The sequence below is a fragment of the Macaca mulatta genome, chromosome 14 (assembly GCF_049350105.2).
Source record: "Macaca mulatta isolate MMU2019108-1 chromosome 14, T2T-MMU8v2.0, whole genome shotgun sequence".
NCBI lineage: Eukaryota > Metazoa > Chordata > Mammalia > Primates > Cercopithecidae > Macaca > Macaca mulatta.
The window spans coordinates 7,784,383-7,803,718 of record NC_133419.1 but is presented as its reverse complement, the minus strand read 5'-3'; the positions used below and the strand labels follow the sequence as shown (position 1 = coordinate 7,803,718).

The 19,336-nt window shown below is 49.0% G+C and overlaps 2 protein-coding genes and 1 long non-coding RNA gene across 7 annotated transcripts in view; 2 read left to right on the top strand and 1 right to left on the bottom strand.

Moving 5' to 3' along the window:
- The window catches only part of MRPL11 (mitochondrial ribosomal protein L11), a 248,991-nt gene that overhangs the window by 183,340 nt on the left and 46,315 nt on the right, over positions 1-19,336 (bottom strand). The window lies entirely within an intron of this gene.
- Positions 605-11,258, top strand: RBM14 (RNA binding motif protein 14). Of its 4 annotated transcripts, none has more exons than XM_077962119.1 (3): positions 605-1,032; positions 8,129-8,239; positions 10,376-11,258. In XM_077962119.1, the coding sequence occupies exons 1-3, from the start codon at positions 696-698 to the stop codon at positions 10,396-10,398; spliced, it is 471 nt and encodes a 156-aa protein (XP_077818245.1). In that variant the 5' UTR covers positions 605-695; the 3' UTR covers positions 10,399-11,258. The 4 variants fall into 4 exon arrangements, with proteins under 4 accessions (XP_077818245.1, XP_014969106.1, XP_077818246.1 ...); XM_015113620.3 differs by having other exon boundaries at positions 8,129-9,593; XM_077962118.1 differs by lacking the exon at positions 605-1,032 and adding an exon at positions 1,066-1,525 and having other exon boundaries at positions 8,129-9,593.
- LOC144334109 (uncharacterized) overlaps positions 17,618-19,336 on the top strand; it is a 42,808-nt gene continuing 41,089 nt past the window's right edge. For both annotated transcript variants that reach the window (XR_013403539.1, XR_013403540.1), the window contains exon 1: positions 17,618-17,926. This is a non-coding gene — a long non-coding RNA (uncharacterized LOC144334109). The remainder of the gene's footprint in view (positions 17,927-19,336) is intronic.

The window sequence follows — 19,336 nt, the reverse complement described above, 5'->3', positions numbered from 1 at the left end:
AGGCCTTTGATTTTTCACCGTCTGCCAGGACCTCAGCAGCCCCAGGAAATGTTTCCAAAGAATGAATTAATGGCATGAAGGCTTCTCCGGGGCCTGCCTCAGGTCCCCTCGCGGTGCCCAGCACAGTCCCGGGAGCCGTTTGCCGACTCAAGGCGCCTGTCCTGGTTTCTCCCGCCAGGCCTGGCCTTCCCCTGTACACTCACGCGGCCACCTCCAGGCGCGGGTTTGGACAGGGCTTCCAGAATGGGAGGAGCCTTGACTTCCAATTGAACAAAGTTTTTCCTAGGAGCCCGCCGGTCCCAGCCCCACCCGGGCCAGAGGCCGCCTCACAGACTAGGCCTCTTTGCCGCCGGGGCCGCTGGCGCGCGTTCTCCTCTCTTCAGCCCTCCCTCTCCCTCCCAACCCTCCCCCCGCCACGGGCTGTGGCGGTTGGTCGTCCCTTTCCCACCCCCTCAGCTAACGAGCGGGCTCTAGGCCCTCTGGGATTGGCTGTGCTTGAGTGCATCTTCCCTCAGCGTTTCTGATTGGTCGCTGGACGCGCGGGATGCGGGTCCCCATTGGCTAGGCCAGGGCGCCTGCGCGGCGGGGTTCTCGGTCGCCAGCCATTCCTGGGGAGGACTGCCGCTCGTTCGGACGTCTTTCCTGTCGCTGGAGGAGACGTCCGGGCTCTCCGGGAAGGCGGCTGCGGCGACAAAATGAAGATATTCGTGGGCAACGTCGACGGGGCGGATACGACTCCGGAGGAGCTGGCAGCCCTCTTTGCGCCCTATGGCACGGTCATGAGCTGCGCCGTCATGAAACAGTTCGCCTTCGTGCACATGCGCGAGAACGCGGGCGCGCTGCGCGCCATCGAAGCCCTGCACGGCCACGAGCTGCGGCCGGGGCGCGCGCTCGTGGTGGAGATGTCGCGCCCAAGGCCTCTTAATACTTGGAAGATTTTCGTGGGCAATGTGTCGGCTGCATGCACGAGCCAGGAACTGCGCAGCCTCTTCGAGCGTCGCGGACGCGTCATCGAGTGTGACGTGGTGAAAGGTAACGCGGAGGCGCGCTCGGGGGCGGGGGCGCGCTCGGGGCACTCTGCCTGTTAGCCACGCCCCTTACCCGGGGGTCGGTCACTGCGCGGTTGGGAGGGGTGGGGAAGTGCGCGGGAGCAGGCCGGAGGTGTTGGGGGCGCGTTGGGTAGAGCCACCCTCCTCCCCTGCGGTCCAGGAACCGTCCACCAAGTAGGAGGAAGCGGCTCTGGGTGGGTGCGGCGGCCACTGCGAGCCAAGCTACGGGGCCGGGGACGCGCCTGAGAGCCTTGCGAGTGTACCGGGGGCGCGCCTTCTCCTGGTCTCCTGGGCCTGGCACCCAGCGGAAATTGGGAAGTGACGGGCACAAGCCGGATCATGAAGCGGGGAAGATTTCTCCACTTCCCCACTTCCTCTCCAGACGTCGGTCAGAGCAAGGGAAGAGGGAAAAGGTGGGGGCTGACGCCCCAAGGCCGCCCTCCTGTTCCCTCCCGATGAATGTGCTCAAGCGGAAGGTAACGGGGCCCTTGGACGTTTCTCGGGCTGGGGTCTGTTAGTCTTGTCTGGCATGGGTCTACTCACGGGCACAATTACACGTGGGTACGAGAGGGGCCCCTTCCGAATCACTTTGGCCTTTCAATATTAGGTAGGTTAGGCGTGGTAGCTCTGTGCTTTCCTCCTCCCTCAAACCTGGGATTTTTCTTTGGGCTCGATTTTACATTTGTCAACTGGAAACCCCAGCCTTTTGCATGTGCAAGAAAGTTTGTTTTATGAAGGCCCCTTCTGCGTAGTCTTTACGTGCCAAGCCAGTGCCCTAGGGCAGTGTCATTCTTTCATAAGCTTGGTGACTTTGCAAGGGGGCATACTCTGGCTGAGGGGGTCCTGGGGAGGGGTCTGTGAGAGGTCTTCACTAAACAGTGGCTAAATACGATTTATTGAATCAGTAGTAGTCATTGCTTGAGCAGTCTAATCCTCAGGGCAGATCCCTATTGCCTTTTCTTCGAGAAAAATGTGTCACCGTAATTTAAGCCTGACTAGCGACCCAGTTGACTTTTTCATAGCCTGAGTTTTTATTCCTTAAGCTCTTTTACATTGGCAAGGTTTGGTAGGACAGCCCTTGTGTATGTGGCCAGCTTCTGCTCCACTTGGGAACAGATCAGCGCTAACTTTGCCCTGTCATCTCGGAGGATGCAGCCTGGGAGTATCTGATGCCCTACTCCTGGTGGGTTCATACCTGCTTATACTCTGTGTGAGAAGTTTCAGGGATAGGAAATAAATGTGGGTGCAAGTGCTTATTTATCCCACCAAGATATTTCATTTGCTGTCCTGGAAAGGCACATCTTTGGGGCCATTCCTAGTCCTTTAAGTGGGGGAAATATAAAGGGTCATAGTGTCCACTACTAGGAACAAGTCTTTGTTCTGCATTAATACTGCATTCTATTTTCCTCAACTCAGGTTATACACGTCCACGACTATCCGGAATCGGGCTTTCCTGCTGGGTGCTCTGAGGCAGGCTGTATGGTGCATGGATTTTTGCTTTTGTTTAGAGTAAAAGAGTGGGGCAGGGTCTCAGATTGGGTACTTGTCCAGCAAGAGGATGGGGTATATGAGTCTCATTTGTGAGAGTTTTGTGTTTAATTGACTTACCAAGTTTCTTTTGTGGTTGTTAGGTAGGGTGGCTACTAGATTGAGAGTCTAGAGTCAAACATCTGAAGGGACAGTCTCCCTGGAACTCAAGCTCCTTGCTTGCTTTCAGGTGGTAGAGAATGCCAAAAATTTGCCTGAATTTGCTTGGGACCCAGCACCAAGTGACAGTGGGGGTGAAGAGCATAACTGCCCATGAATTTTTAGAACTCCTGGCTGACTCTTTGTGAGAGTTAGAGGGACTTTTGTGCATTTGTTCCTTTGTAAATATTTGGCAGAAATGCATTGACTTACTCAGGGAGTGGTGGTCAACTATTTGCAGTTATGTTGTTGTGTAACAGAGCTCCTGATATACTTCGATGTAAGAGACTGCGGGAAATACTTGAACATCATGTTCTCCACTGATGTCTTTCTATCTGTTTGTGATGACGGAAAGTGAGAGTTGAAAGTTGGGAGTGTAGTAGAAGCGACTGGCTCTCTAGAGAGTGTATTCATTTCTTGTGCTAGGAGTGGTCATTTGATTGAGTCTCCTCGTGTTGGCTGACAGGGCTTTGAAAAGCACAGAAGCTTGGTGTTGCACGGGACAACCAGCTCTGTTTTCTTTCACAGAAAAAAAAACCAACATAGTTGCTTGGTTACTCTAGGAGCTTAGATAGGATTTGTAGAACAGAAATCTCAATAGCAACAGTGGATTGTAACCACTCCACAGCTTCCTCCTATTAGGTGTTCAAAGATGAACAGCTTCCGGAAACACGTACAGACTTGTGGGGAGATCTGAAAGACCAAAGAGGAAAATATCTCCTCATCATTTTTGTGAGTGACTGTTTCTTCTTCCTATACAGAGCTCTGTAGTTTCAAGTTTAAGATTTTTTCTTTTTTCCTTTTTTTTTTTTTGAGATGGAGTCTCGCTTTGTCGCCCAGGCTGGAATGCAGTGGCGAGACCTCAGCTCACTGCAAGCTCCGCCTCCCAGGTTCACGCCTTTCCGCCTCAGCCTCCCAAGTCGCTGGGACTACAGGCGCCCGCCACTACGCCAGGCTAATTTTTTGTATTTTTAGTAGAGACGGAGTTTCACCATGTTAGCCAGGATGGTCTCCATTTCCTGACCTTGTGATCCGCCTGTCTTGGCTTCCCAAAGTGCTGGGATTACAGGCGTGAGCCACTGTGCCTGGCCCTCAAGTTTAAGATTTTGTCTTAAGACAGGAGAACTTATTTTTCTGGATTCACTTAATTTTGGTACTGGAAGACTTTTGATGCCACCAGACCATTTGGAGATCTCTGTAAAACATTACTTGATAGTCCCAATGCAGTGATTTCCTTCAAAGTTTCCTTGAATTAGATCTTCAGGCAACAAGGTTCCTGGAATTTTTCAGATCTCTGGTTTTAATGGTCTTAGGAGTACCTGGGTTTCAGGGCATCTTTAATATAGCTAGGTCTGTGCTTTGCTGCTTACTGTGATAGGGTGTATCACTATTGGATGCGGTTGAGTTAGCTGGGCCACCTATTCACACTTTCTCCTCCAATATCAGGCTTAGAAACTTCCTGATACAGTTTGGTTATAATTGTATCAGATGGATTTTAAAATTTTGTACTTATTTTTATATTATTTATATATTATTTTTTGAGACAGAGTCTCGTTCTGTTGTCCAGGCTGGAGTGCAGTGGTGAGATCTCAGCTCACTGCAGCCTCCGCCTCCTGGGTTCATGCAGTTCTCCTGCCTCAGCCTTTCAAGTAGCTGGGACTACAGGCCACCACACCTGACTAATTTTTGAATTTTTAGTGCAGACGGGGTTTCACTATGTTGGCCAGGCTGGTCTCGAACTCCTAACCTCAGGTGATCTGCCTGCCTCGGCCTCCCAAAGTATTGGGATTACAGGTGTGAGCCACCATGCCCAGCCTGGATTTTTAAATTTTTTGATCAGTTACACAACTCGTCTGGGCAGTCATTTGAATTGTACATGTGACACCTCAGTTTTCAATTTTCACCACTTGGTCTGAATAAAAACCTAAGGAGGGAAACAGACAATGGGATGTCCAAATGCTCTTGTAAGCCTGTGGAAGTTTTTGTCTCATTCTAGTGTCAGGAATTTGTGGATGGAATTATCTGGACTATTAGAATTGTTCCTTAATATTACCTCAGAATGTCTAGAGGCCCCTCCCCCGAACAAGTGCCTATGAGCTCCAGCAGCTCTCTGCTTCCTCTTCACTTTGGGCCTTTCTGCTTGCCATCTCCAGGTGGTTTTGCCATTTCTAAGGATTACCTCAGCCTCTGCTTTTATTTTTATTTATGTAAAAATTTAAAAAAATATTTATTCATTCTTTTAGAGATAGGGTCTCGTTTTGTTGCTCAGGCCAGAGTGCAGTGGCATGATTGTGGCTCACTGTAGCCTTGACCTCCTGAGCTCAAGCCATCCTTCCACCTCAGTCTCTCAAAGTATTAGGATTACAGGAGGGAGCCACCATTCCTGGCCCAGCCTCTGCTTTTAAAGGGCTCTTAGGCCACGTGCTAGTTTTTAGTTTTTTAGCTTACTGTACCCAAAGTGGAGATGAGAGATCACAGGACAACTCTAGTGCCTTATGGCTAGGCCGAAAGAAACACGTAGTTTTTCCCAGGTAGTAGATAAGGCTCTGGCCATGGGAGTGTTGAGGACAGAGTTGTGGTAATTCTTTTTTCTTTTTGAGACGGAGTTTCACCCTTTTTGCCCAGGCTGGAGTGCAGTGGCGTGATCTTGACTCACTGCAACCGCTGCCTCCTGGGTTCAAGTGATTCTCCTGCCTCAGCCTCCTGAGTAGCTGGGATTACAGGCACATGCCACCACAGCTGGCTAATTTTGTATTTTTAGTAAAGATGGGGTTTCACTGTGTTGGTCAGGCTGGTCTTGAACTCCTGACCTCAGATGGTCCGCCTGTCTCGGCCTCCCAAAGTGCTGAGATTATCGGCGTGAGCCACTGGGCCTGGCCTCGTTTTGTTCTTTTATCATCTCTGCCAGGTTCTAGGTTTGCATGGCATTGTGTTTTGCTTGAGATGAAAGATAATATTCTATAGGGAAATAAACCTCTGGTTATTTCTAGGTTTGAATAGTCATAATTCCTTATTCTGTAGCTGTTTATGTCTTACAAGGCACTTCTGTCTTTTCTCTTGAACCTCTTAACTTTGAGGTAGGTAGGATAGATTTGTCAGAGGAAATAAGTGGTAAGTTCCTTTTTATTTTTTTTTTGAGATGGAGTTTTGCTCTTGTCACCCAGGCTGGAGTGCGGTGGCATGATCTTGGCTTACTACAACCTCCTTCTCTTTCTCCTGGGTTCAAGTGGTTCTCCTTCCTCAGCCTCCTGATTAGCTGGGATTACAGGTGACTGCCACCACACCCGGCTAATTTTTGTATTTTTAGTAGAGACGTGGTTTCACCATATTGGCCAGGCTGGTCTTGAACTCCTGACCTTGGGTGATCCACCCATCTGGGCTTCCTAAAGTGTTGGGATTACACGCATGAGCCACCGTGCTTGGCCAGTTTCTTTTCTTTTCTTTTTTTTTTTTTTTGAAATGGAGTCTTGCGGTGTCACCTAGGCTGGAGTACGGTGGTGCCATCTTGGCTCACTGCAGCCTCCACCTCCCAGGTTCAAGTGATTCTCCTGCCTCAGCCTCCCGAGTAGCTGGGATTATAGGTGTGCACCACCACACCTGGCTAATTTTTGTATTTTTAGGAGAGACGGGGTTTCACCACATTGGTCATGCTGGTCTTGAACTCCTGATCTCATGAGCCACCGCACCTGCCTAAATGGTAAGTTTCCCAAGATAACAAGTCAGTGATACCTGTATCTGGAACTGAGACCATTGAATTCTTAATTAAGGATCCCTTTTGTGCTGTGCCACGCTTCTGACTTCTACTTATTGATTGTATTTTTTTCCCATTATGCTGAGGTTTGTGTCATTGTCTTCAAATCCAGGGAAATGTCTTGTTCTGTAGGAGCAGCTATATGGGCATCCCAGTACGAAAGTTTCTAAAAATGAGGACCCTTGTTTGGAGATTATTAAGAATGTTTCTTATCTTAGTATTGTCATCCAGGTGGCTCTTTGTTTCTTAAACTGATGTGACAGATAGCATCCTGGTACTTGGATGCTATCTGAGAGTAGCCACAGGTAGAGAATGGAGCTAAGCTCAGAACCCTATTTCCTAGGGGCAGGCTTCTCTCATTCAGATTCTGCCTGTGCTATTGTGCTTTGTGAGTGTGGACTTGAGAATTTCTCTCCACTCCTTCACTACCTGAAGTTTTATCCTTCTGTGTGGTGGATAAGTATATAATTTTGAGACCAACATCCTGTCTTCTCCTACCCTACCACAGCTTACTCAGATCATAATGAGAGCTGCAGGGTTAACCTGCTTAGCAGAGCCTGTTAGCTGCAGTAATTGCAGCTTCATGCCTTATAGGTGAGAAACCAGATATTTCCTGTAAGCAGTCTGCTCTGTGAACAGAAGCCCAAGGTGTAAGATATACCTCTGTCCCTTAAAGAGGAAACAGTGGAGGATGTAATGTGGTCTGGGACAGGGGGATTGGGCATGAACTCAGCCACTAGGCTTAGTTTCTATTCCCATACCTCGTTGGCTTACACAGGGTCCATGTTCTCTGCTTCTAAGCTTTAAGTTTTAGTCATTTGACACGGTCCTGCCTTATACCTTGACCTTTCAGGGATAGATTGTGTAGCAAAGGGGCATTGGAAGAGCTGTGATTCTGGTCCTGACTCTAACACACTTTGAGTGGGGCAAGCCATGTAAAAACTCTGAGCATGTATGTGTGTCCATCTGTTAAATGGAGATAACGATTCTTTGCCCTGCCTACCTCACAGGATTGTGAGGCCCAAATGAGGTCCTCCCGTACCTGAGAGTGCCTTGAAAACTTGGGAAGTACTGTGAAAAAGCAGAGAGATCATATTGGAACAATGTTGTGAACTGCTTGCTTGTTGCAGTCTAACTCTCTTGCCTTAATTGGACATGGGCTGAGAGATGGGTCATACCAAAACGTGAGTGGTCGTTTCCAGTGTTTGAGAGTTAGGCTTCAACAGTGAGCTAGGCTTCAAAGCTGTTTGGTGAGCTTGGGTTGAGAACATTGAAGAATTGAGTGATCTAGGAACCCTTTCTGCATTTTGTTCTGCTGGTTTGTACTTACAGGAGATGTGAAGATTTTTATCCTGTGTTGCAGTTCATCTCTGCTCCTCCTCTCACCAGGAAGTTGGGTGAGGTGGCAGGGTTTGTAAAGGGGAGAATGGGAAGAAGGCTGTAGGCAAAGATGACTGTTTGGGACAGTCAGAAGCTTTGTTATATGGGAGCTACATTTTATGACACACTCCTGGAGAGGAGGGTTTGGAGGCCCTGGAGGTAGCTGGCAACAGCTGGGTGCTGTTGTGTGTCCAGTTTGGGACCCATCAGGTAGCATGCCCTGCCCCCCTAATTGCTAACCCTCTGTCTGCTGCTTTATCAGACTACGCGTTTGTTCACATGGAGAAGGAAGCAGATGCCAAAGCCGCAATCGCGCAGCTCAACGGCAAAGAAGTGAAGGGCAAGCGCATCAACGTGGAACTCTCCACCAAGGGTCAGAAGAAGGGGCCTGGCCTGGCTGTCCAGTCTGGGGACAAGACCAAGAAACCAGGGGCTGGGGATACGGCCTTCCCTGGAACTGGTGGCTTCTCTGCCACCTTCGACTACCAGCAGGCTTTTGGCAACAGCACTGGTGGCTTTGATGGGCAAGCCCGTCAGCCCACACCACCCTTCTTTGGTCGCGACCGCAGCCCTCTGCGCCGTTCACCTCCCCGAGCCTCTTATGTGGCTCCTCTGACGGCCCAGCCAGCTACCTACCGGGCCCAGCCGTCAGTGTCACTGGGAGCTGCCTACAGGGCCCAGCCTTCTGCCTCTTTGGGTGTTGGCTATCGGACTCAGCCCATGACAGCCCAGGCAGCCTCTTACCGCGCTCAGCCCTCTGTCTCCCTTGGGGCCCCATACAGGGGCCAGCTGGCTAGTCCTAGCTCCCAGTCTGCTGCAGCTTCTTCACTTGGCCCCTATGGTGGAGCCCAGCCCTCGGCCTCGGCCCTTTCCTCCTATGGGGGTCAGGCAGCTGCGGCTTCTTCGCTCAACTCCTATGGGGCTCAGGGTTCCTCCCTTGCCTCCTATGGTAACCAGCCATCCTCTTACGGCGCCCAGGCTGCCTCTTCCTATGGGGTTCGTGCAGCTGCTTCTTCCTACAACACCCAGGGAGCAGCTTCCTCCTTAGGCTCCTACGGGGCTCAGGCAGCCTCCTATGGGGCCCAGTCTGCAGCCTCCTCACTAGCTTATGGAGCCCAGGCAGCTTCTTACAATGCCCAGCCCTCGGCCTCTTACAATGCCCAGTCTGCCCCATATGCTGCACAGCAGGCTGCTTCCTACTCTTCCCAACCTGCTGCCTATGTGGCGCAGCCAGCCACAGCTGCTGCCTATGCCAGCCAGCCAGCAGCCTACGCCGCACAAGCCACTACCCCAATGGCTGGCTCTTATGGGGCCCAGCCAGTTGTCCAGACCCAGCTGAATAGTTACGGGGCCCAAGCATCAATGGGCCTCTCAGGCTCCTATGGGGCTCAGTCGGCTGCTGCGGCCACTGGCTCCTATGGTGCCGCAGCAGCCTACGGGGCCCAACCTTCTGCCACCCTGGCAGCTCCTTACCGCACTCAGTCGTCAGCCTCATTGGCTGCTTCCTATGCTGCCCAGCAGCATCCCCAGGCTGCTGCCTCCTACCGCGGCCAGCCAGGCAATGCCTACGATGGGGCAGGTCAGCCGTCTGCAGCCTACCTGTCCATGTCCCAGGGGGCCGTTGCCAACGCCAACAGCACCCCGCCGCCCTATGAGCGTACCCGCCTCTCCCCACCCCGGGCCAGCTACGACGATCCCTACAAAAAGGCTGTCGCCATGTCGAAAAGGTACTGTATGCCCCCCCGCCTCTGCCCCCAGCTGGGGCTTAGGGCAAGGGGCTGAGGTTGGCATGGGAGGGAAACTGGAGGCATCGGCCCCTCCCTTGGTCTTCTCTTCTCTATTTCCATGGGATGTCCAGAGGCCGAGGGGAGCAGTGTCAATGAACTTCTCTGGTCACCAGGGTTCAGGTGGAGCATAGTGCTCAGCCTGGGGTGGTACCTGCTAGTCAGACCAGGCACACTGTCACCTGTCTAGGCTAGCCCAAGTGTCATTGGAGCTACTGCCTGCAGGACTGTGGCCCATATCTTTTCCCACTGTCTCAAGGATCCTTAAGCCTATTACGTGGTTGTCCTGGCTTTGGCAGGGATGGGGGTTAAAGAGTAGTCCCTTTGGCACTCACTGGCTAAAGGCAAGTTTATGAGGTGCGTCCACTCTGGGAAGTTGGGGACCTTGCTTTCATCCGCCGTTCTGTTGATAAACAACCAAGGTCTTTCTCTGCAGGGCCCAGGGGTGGAGATAGTTTGCTGTGGTGTGGGAATGTAGACCAAAATCCACCTTGGCCAGTTCAGAGGGGAGGACTTCAGTGGAGGCTTTGGTTTCCCACTGAGTTGAAGCCAGGCTTGATTTTTTTGGCCTGGATAGGGTGATGAGCCTTCTGACTAAAGGAGACCAATCTCTTGGAGACCAGTGTGATCACACCCTCCCTTTCCCCATTGGCATCTCCCCAGTGCCCACCTGGAGTCCTCCCCTCAATTGTCTCATTCACCAACTGTCTTCTTCTCTCGACTAGGTATGGTTCCGACCGGCGTTTAGCCGAGCTCTCTGATTACCGCCGTTTATCAGAGTCGCAGCTTTCGTTCCGCCGCTCGCCGACAAAGTCCTCGCTGGATTACCGTCGCCTGCCCGATGCCCATTCCGATTACGCACGCTATTCGGGCTCCTATAATGATTACCTGCGGGCGGCTCAGATGCACTCTGGCTACCAGCGCCGCATGTAGGGCCATCCTGGGATGGGGCACCACAGGGCGGGAGGGAGAAAAGAGGTGGGTAGGGTTACAGATCCAGGTTATAACTACTCTGGCCCATACCTTTCCTGGTTGTGGTTTTTCATCCCCTCTACCATGTGGGCCTTCCCCAGGAGATGATCCTTTTGAGTGTTCGGCAGTAACCTACTTTGTTCCTTCGCCTCAGCAGCAAATCTTGCTACTGGCTCTAGATCTGCGGTTTTCCCTCTGCCCTGCCTCCCGTCTCCCCAGAATGGGAATTTCTTTTATGTTTTTATTTTTTTCCTGGCTCCTTTTTATTTTTGTGCGCGATATTTAAGGTCGTCTGGATGGGGAAGCAACCTGCAGCTGAGGTCGCCGGCGCCTTTTTCTTTTTAGATGGGAAGGAGGCCAGGAAAGGGTTAGCTTAACCATTTCCTATGCGCCAAGCTGTGCCAGCAGTCCAGGGTACCCTGACTGTCCCTCTGTAGACTGTTGAGAGTGAGTTCTTGTTGGGACAGTCAGTTGGCATGTATCCAAGTCCCTGCTGACCGCTAATGTTCTAGCTGATGGTGAGCGGCACAGTCCCACTTCCCCATCTCCCCAAGTAGGTGGTGTTAGAAAACCTTAATTTTTTTTCCCTTTTGTATGGACTACAAATAAAACTTGGGGCAATTTGCAGTTTGGAAACCTGGTTGTCATTGTCTTGATTGCATTCAGTGTCAAAGCAGCCAATTTGACATCCAGGAATACATGATAGCTAAAGGGAAGGCAGTCAGAGAACCCAGGACTGGTGAGGAAAGGGGTTTGAATGTGGGAATTAGAAGGATTGCCCTGTGACCCAGAAGGATTTAGCTTATCGTCGTCCTGCTAGCCTGCCATCTTTCAGACTGGAGTCCAGAGCAAGTGGCCTGGTCCTCAGCCCTCAACTTGAGTTAGTCACACCAAAATGCAGTAAATAATGCCCATTTTCCTCTGCCTGTGCTTGATCATTTTCCCTCACTTTTCTCTAGTTCAGGAATAACCTGTGTTCCAATGGGATGGTTCTGGGGTTTGGCCTCTCAGGAAGTGGGGAGTGGGCTGCCGTGGTATTTACAGGCTAGTGGATCCTTTAGGCAGTAGGCTTAAATGAGTGCTGGGGCTGGAACCCAGAGAGGAACCAGTAGTGGAGTGGGGGTAATGGCATTGCCTGATACTGCCCTATGGTTGGAAGAAGGAAGGGCAGAGAAAACTTGAAGCAGGTATGGGGCATTCTGGTTGTATTTTGCCTGTTGAGCTGTTACCATGGAGCATCCTCCTGTGTCCTGCCAACCCCTGCCATTATAGTAACCGGAGACTCTTTTTCCCTATTCCTATCTGTTAAGATTTTCAGATGTCCTCTCTCTGGGTTTATATTTGAAGGTATAGAATCTGGGAAGGGGTGGGGTGCAAGCATAACCAAGTAGGGATGCTAGGGTTGGGTGGGGAATTGAGGACTCTCTTTATGCTTTTATTCTAGGGCTGGGGATTGAGGACCTGGGCAAAAAATAGGACATTTCCAACCAGGGACAAGATGGAGGCTTGGGCTTAATGCTGGGTAAACGGAAGACTGGTTGAGTGGGATAATGGGAGAACATACTGCTCCTTTGGGAAAAGGAGCTTTAAAGACTGGGTTTGGGAGCCTATTGGGGCAAGGCGACTTTGGGGAGGTGTATGTGTCAGTCAGGTGGAGGTCAGGTGGGTTGTCTTACGCCTCCTTTACTGGCTTCATGTGAACTTGCCTGTGACAGTATCTTGCCCTAGATGTCCTCTTCCCTCTTGCCAATGTGCAAAAGCATTCAATCTTATGACTGTGAGTTCTTATTTGTGGATGCTAACTGGGGTAATCTCAGGGAGTACTGGGGGCCATGGCTCTTTGCCTTGCTTCTCTTTCTGCTCACTGCTTTGCTTTCAGGTGCTTAGCTGCTCCTTTTTATTTCTTTGCAGGACTGGGAAAGAATGGGAGGAGGATTTTGATAAGTTTCTTGTTTTCTGTGTGGTGATGGGGTGGTCTGAGGGTCAAGCTAATAAGCCTACCTTTGGTTATTACCCTGGAAAATGGAGGGTTGATGGTAGGGTTATGATTGTGGCCTGCATATTTGCAATTTTTCTTTGTCAATGTGGCTTTCTGTCATCTTCCTTTCTCTCCAGTGAGGGTTCTGCCACTGTCTCAATCCTTTGGTTCCTGCAAAAAACAGCTAAATGTGCTCTCAGGGCCCGTGGTGATGTTCTCTGTCGCAGCCCCAGGTCTTGAAAGTGACCTGGCCCAGATGAGCGCTCTGCCTGCTTGTCATCTTTAGGTCCTGCTGCCCCTGCTGCCTCAGCCCTCAGGCTCCTAAATGCTCAAGCCAGAAGGAGCTACAAAGCCAAATCATTTGTCATTTTTCTCTTGCAGATTGTTTTAAAATCTCCCTCCCCTCTTTTATTTTAATTATGTCACCTGTGTTAATCCTATAGCCTGCTTCTTTGGTTTGTGGATTGCTGATTTGAAGTTCTATAACTTGGGGAAAGTTGGGTCGAGTGAATGGGAGGACAGACATTGAATGTGTGTTCTGGAAAAATGGACTCTCTATCTTCAGATTATTCAACTTCTCCACCTATCACCTCTACAACTTGGCCTTCGTTGGAGAAGTTTTAGTTGGCTTATTCCTGGAACAAGACCACCTAGAGGCTTTTAGCCCTGTCACCCTGCCCTCTTCTGAGGTTTGGACCTTGTTTTAAATTCTGTGTGTGGTGGACTTGAGACCATCTCTTGTAATGGAGGTAGTGGGACTATCACTGAGGGGGTCAGCCTATCCAGGTAGGCTACTGTTGTAGTCAAACCCATCACTTAAATTCTGCCACAGTCTGTGCATAGACTGTTGGTTGATCCTCCAGGCATTTTGTCCTATTAAGCCAAATAGGTGGATATCATGGGATGGATGAGGTCATGATGAAAACAGATTTACTAGATTTATGGACCTAGTATACTATGTACATATGGAAAACTGAATTTTACAATCTATAGGTACCTTTGGTCATAAAGAGTAAAAGTCTATAGTTTTCTAGAAAATAATTCTTAAATCTGGGTTTCATGTCTAGATTTAAATCATATCATGTATCTGTAGTGCTTCAAATGTGGCCAGGTGTGGTAGCTGACACCTGTAATTCCCAGTGCTTTGGGAAGCTGAGGCAGGAGGATTGCTAGAGGCCAGGAGTTTGAGGCCAGGTTCGGCAATACAGTGGGACCTTGTCTCTACAAAAAAAAAAAAAAAAAAAAAAAAAAAAAGGCCAGCTGTGGTGGCACGCACCTGTAGTCCTAGCCACTTGGGAGGCTGAAGCAAGAGGATTGCTTGAACTCAGGAGTTGGAGGTTATGATCACGCCACTGCACGTCAGCCTGTGTGACAGAGCAAGACCCTGTCTCAAATAAATTAAGAAACAAATGCCTTGCTCAGCTAGCTGAGGCAGGCTTTGGGCTGACCTTGAGGGATTTATTGTCTGGGAGGCAGGACCTACCTCAGTGAGCTAGTTTATATGAATAATTATTGATAGGCAAGTGGTAGATAAGGAAGGAGAGAATGTGGCAGTAGTCGCAGGTAGTTAAAAATTTTTTTGGAGAAATGGTTTGATTTAAAAACCGACTTGGGGCAGGTGTCATGGCTCAGGTCTGTAATCTTAGCACTTTGGGAGGCCGAGGTGGTCGGGTCCCTTGAGTTCAGGAGTTAAGACCAGCCTGGTATACATGGGTAAACTTCATCTCTACAAAAAAAAAATTAGCCGTGGTGGTACGTACCAGTAGTGCCTGTAGTCCAGCTGAGGCTGGAGGATCTCTTGAACCTGGGAGATGGAGTTTGCATTGAGCTACCGTCATGCTGCCGCACTCCAGCCTGGGCAACAGAGTGAAACCCCATCTGAGGAAAACATAAAAACAACAAAAAAAAGTAAACTGACTTGGTATAGACAAGAGTGACTGTTGTCTCTTTAATCAGGTTTTTAAGGTTTTTTTTTTTTTTTTTTGAGATGAGTGTCACCCAGACTGTAGTGCAGTGGCGCGATCTCCACTCACTGCAAGCTCTGCCCCCCGGGTTCCTGCCATTCTCCTGCCTCAGCCTCCCGAGTAGCTGGGACCACAGGCACTCGCCACCATGCCTGGCTTTTTGTTTTGTTTTGTTTTTTTTGAGAGGGTCTCACTATGTTGCCTAGGCTACACTTGAACACATGGCTCAAGTGATCTTCCTACCTTGGGCTCCCAAGTAGCTGGGACTACAGGAGGTTTCCTGAATTTGAATCCTGGCTCTACCTCTTCTTGGCTGTGTGATCTTGGACATATCAGGAGCACTGTCTCTGTTTTGTTACCTATAAAATGAGGATAATAGCTAACTACAATAAATTAATTAATACAACAAACTAAATTTATATTAGTGTAGCCAACACAATTATATTAGTCTTCGTAGCAACTCACATGCGTTAGCTATTTCTTTTTTTTTTTTTTTAAGATGGAGTCTTGCTCTTGTTGCCTGGGGGGAGTGCAATGGCGTGATCTCGGCTCACTGCGACCTCTGCCTCCTGGGTTCAAGTGATTTTCCTGCCTCAGCCTCTCGAGTAGATGGGATTACAAGTGCCCGCCACCACATCCAGCTAATTTTTGTATTTTTAGTAGAGACAGGATTTCACCATGTTGGCCAGACTGGTCTTGAACTCCTGACCTCAGGTGATCCACTTGCCTTGGCCTCCCACAGTGCTGTGATTATGGGTGTGAGCCAACATCCCTGGCCAACATTAGCTTTTTTTTTTTTTTTTTGGAGACGGAGTCTTGCTCTGTTGCCCAGGCTGGAGTGCAGTGGCGCGATCTCGGCTCACAGCAAGCTCTGCCTTCTGGGTTCACACCATTCTCCTGCCTCAGCCTCCCGAGTAGCTGGGACTACAGGTGCCCGCCACCTCGCCCGGCTAATTTTTTGTATTTTTAGTAGAGATGGGGTTTCACTGTGTTAGCCAGGATGGTCTCGATCTCCTGACCTCGTCATCCGCCCGCCTTGGCCTCCCAAAGTGCTGGGATTACAGTCGTGAGCCACCACGCCTGGCCAACATTAGCTATTTCTAAACCTATTTTGTAAATGTGGGAGTTGAGGTTGTTGGTTAAGTGACTATGTTTTTTTTTTTTTTTTTTTTTTGATATGGAGGCTTGTATCACCCAGGCAGTAGTGCAGTGGCGTGATCTTGGCTCACTGCAACCTCATCCTGGGTTCAAGCAATTCTGCCTCAGCCTCCTGAGTAGCTGGAACTACAGGGATGCACTACCACACCCAGCTAATTTTTCTGTTTTTAGTAGCGGCAGGGTTTCACCACGTTGGCCAGGCTGGTCTCGAACTCCTGATCTCAAATGATCCTTCCACCTGACCTTTCAGAGTGCCGGGATTACGGGTGTGAGCCACCATGCCTGGCCTTAAGTTACTATTCTTAAGATCAAATGGCTACAAAGTTGGTGGCTCAAGGAACTGAACCAGACATTGGAACCATCTAGGGCTTTGTTTATAATCGTTGTGCTGTACAACTGTTGGGAGAGTCAAATGAGAACATGTGACACGTATATATAGTCACTTCTCATGAAATGTTAGCCATCTCATATTAATGAGTTAGAACATTCTGGGGACACTGGGATGGCCTAGTGGAGCAGCACACAGCTGATCCAAAGATTTTGGATATAGGTGTGAGTACAGCACATACTTGTAATAGTGAAGGCAGTGAATTTTTGTAATTAGCGGTACCTAGAAGTGATTTGGCTACGGACCACATCAATTTTGGTCACCTCCAGTCTCTGGCAATACTATTTTGTGTCCTGGGAACAATTATTGTGGATATGGAGAAGAAAGGTTATTGATAATGCAGGGGACTTTCAGAGACATTAAGGAAGGCTAAGAGGTGGTTGCTGGCAGTAGGATTGGCACCTAGGAAGCCTTCTGCCTGATTACCATTGAATATCCCTGGAGAATACTGGCTTTTTAGTTTGCCCCCTTATCAGACTTGTAACTCATTTCTGGACCAGAAGCCAGAGTTATTTATTGGATGTATAAGTTATATTAAGATGTTTAAGTTATATATTCGTTCTTGAGCCTGTAAAACTCAGATTAGACTGGGCATGGTGGCTCACGCCTGTAACCCCAGCACTTTGGGAGGCTGAGGCAGGCGGATCACCTGAGGTCAGGAGTTCGAGACCAGCCTGGCCAACATGGTGAAACCCTGTCTCTACTAAAAACACAAAAAATTAGCCAGGCGTGGTGGCGTGTGCCTGTAATCCCAGCTACACGGGAGGCTGAGGCATGAGAATCACTTGAACCTGGGAGGCAGAGGTTGCAGTGAGTCAAGATTGAGCCACTGTACTCCAGCCTAGGCGGCAGAGTGAGACTCCATTTTGAAAAAAGAAAAAAAAAAAAAAACTCATATAGATTACATTTTTATCTCTAAGTAGTTTTCACTGTCACCGTGTTTACCCCTAAATTTGTATTTGTCCCTCATTTCCAAGAGTCTGATCTCTTATTTCTCATCTATATGCCTATATACACTGCCCTTTTTATTGAAGATTGGCAGCCAGAATACATATTTTTTCTTGGCTCTGAGAAAATGGCAGCTTTCTAGATGACTGGACAAGTCACTTAACCTCTGAAGAGCTTGGTAGCCTCTAGTCAGCAAATTAAGAATCACCAAAATAGCATCTACCATGTTCCAGACAAGGTGCTTTTATTTACTTATTTTAATTTTTTCAGATGGTCTCTGGTTGCTGAGGCTGAATGGAGTGCAGTGGCATGTTCTTGGCTCACTACAGCCTCTGCCTCCTGAGCTCAGGTGATTTTCCCACGTCAGCCTCCCAAGTGGCTGGAACTACAGGTGCGTACCACCACACCCAGCTAATTTTTTTGTATTTTTAGTAGAGACAGGGTTTCTCCATGTTGCCCAGGCTGGCCTCGAACTCCTGGACTCAAGCAGTCCACCCACCTTGACCTCGTAAAGTGCTGGGATTACAGGCATGAGACACTGTGCCCGACCAACAAGGTGGTTTTATTTATTTATTTATTTTTGAGACGGAGTCTCGCTCTGTCGCCCAGGCTGGAGTGCAGTGGCGCTATCTCGGCTCACTGCAAGCTCCGCCTCCCGGGTTTACGCCATTCTCCTGCCTCAGCCTCCCGAGTAGCTGGGACTACAGGCGCCCGCTACCTCGCCCGGCTAATTTTTTTGTATTTTTAGTAGAGACGGGGTTTCATTGTGTTAGCCAGGATGGTCTCGATCTCCTGACCTCGTGATCCGCCCGTCTCGGCCTCCCAAAGTGCTGGGATTACAGGCTTGAGCCACCGCGCCCGGCCCAAGGTGGTTTTAAAACATCCCTTTTGCCAGGTACAGTGGCTCACGCCTGTAATTCCAGCACTTTGGGAGGCTGAGGCGGGTGGATCACCAGAGGTCAGGAGTTTGAGACCAGCCTGGCCAACATGGTGAAACCCTGTCTCTACTAAAAATACAAAATTAGCTGGGCGTGGTGGCACATGCCTGTAATTTCAGCTACCTAGTAGGCTGAGGCAGGAGAATCCCTTGAACCCCGGAGGTGGAGGTTTTCTGTGAGCTGAGATTGTGCCATTGCACTCCAGCCTGGGCAACAAGTGCAAAACTCCTTCATAGATTAGATAGATAGATTAGATAGATTAGATAGATTAGATAGATAGATAGATAGATAGATAGATAGATAGATAGATAGATACAAGTGCAAAACTCCTTCTCAGATAGATAGATAAAACATCTCTTTTGATGTCATTCTCTAGTTCAGGTGGCAAGACAGAGGATTTGGATCAGATCTCTTTAATTGGCCTTTATGTTTTTTTTTTTTTTTGAGACGGAGTTTTGCTCTTGTTGCCCAGGCTGGAGCAGCGTAGTGGCGCGATCTTGGCTCACCGCAACTTATGCCTCCTGGGTTCAAGTGATTCTTCTGCCTCAGACTCCCTAGTAGCTGGGATTATAGGCATGCGCCACCACGCCCGGCTAATTTTTTTTTTTTTTAGTAGAGACGGGGTTTCTCCATGTTGGTCAGGCTGGTCTTGAACTCCCAACCTCAGGTGATCTGCCCGCCTTGGCCTCCCAAAGTGATGGGATTATAGGCGTAAGCCACTGTGCCCGGACTAATTGGCCTTTTAGTTGAAAATCTTTTATTTTTTTTAAGGGGCATTAAGTTCCTTTAGTACTCAGTAAAATACAGGTAGGTGTGTATCAGTATGAAGACACTTGAACTACAAACTTCTCTACCTGAAGCTTCATTGTGTTCCAGTTGTCAAAGTGGTGATCAAAATCCGTTAGCTTGGGTTACCTCTGGCTGTTTGGTACCTGCTTTTCTGTTTGGGGAAGACTGGAACGCGTACTCGGTGATGAGTAAAGGTGCGTGTTTTCAGTACTAAGTGTTCAGGTTTTTAACCTGATATTGACTGAAAATCCGAAGTCATTTCCCTCCTTTGGGCTATCAAGAAGTTAACTCATACATTCATTCATTTACTTGTTAACTTAGTCAACAAATATTTGAGGGTGTTACCATGTGCCAAGTACAGTTCTAACACTGGGGATATAATATAGAATTAATAATATGCCTTTTTAAAATAAGTATAGGATTTCAAGTGGTAGTAAGTATTCAGAAAGACAACATGGAGTCATAGGATAGAGTTCCAAAGTAGGGTTGGAGTGAGTGATGTTAGATTGGTGGCAGTGAAGAACCTGAAGAATATTCCAGTCTAAATGAGC

Excerpts from the sequence above, each read along its gene's own strand:
- RBM14 (XM_015113620.3), top strand. The coding sequence starts at position 696 with ATGAAGATATTCGTGGGCAACGTCGACGGGGCGGATACGACTCCGGAG. Across the intron at positions 1,033-8,128 it reads CGAGTGTGACGTGGTGAAAG|ACTACGCGTTTGTTCACATG; the intron begins GTAACGCGGAGG and ends CTGCTTTATCAG. Across the intron at positions 9,594-10,375 it reads GCTGTCGCCATGTCGAAAAG|GTATGGTTCCGACCGGCGTT; the intron begins GTACTGTATGCC and ends TCTCTCGACTAG.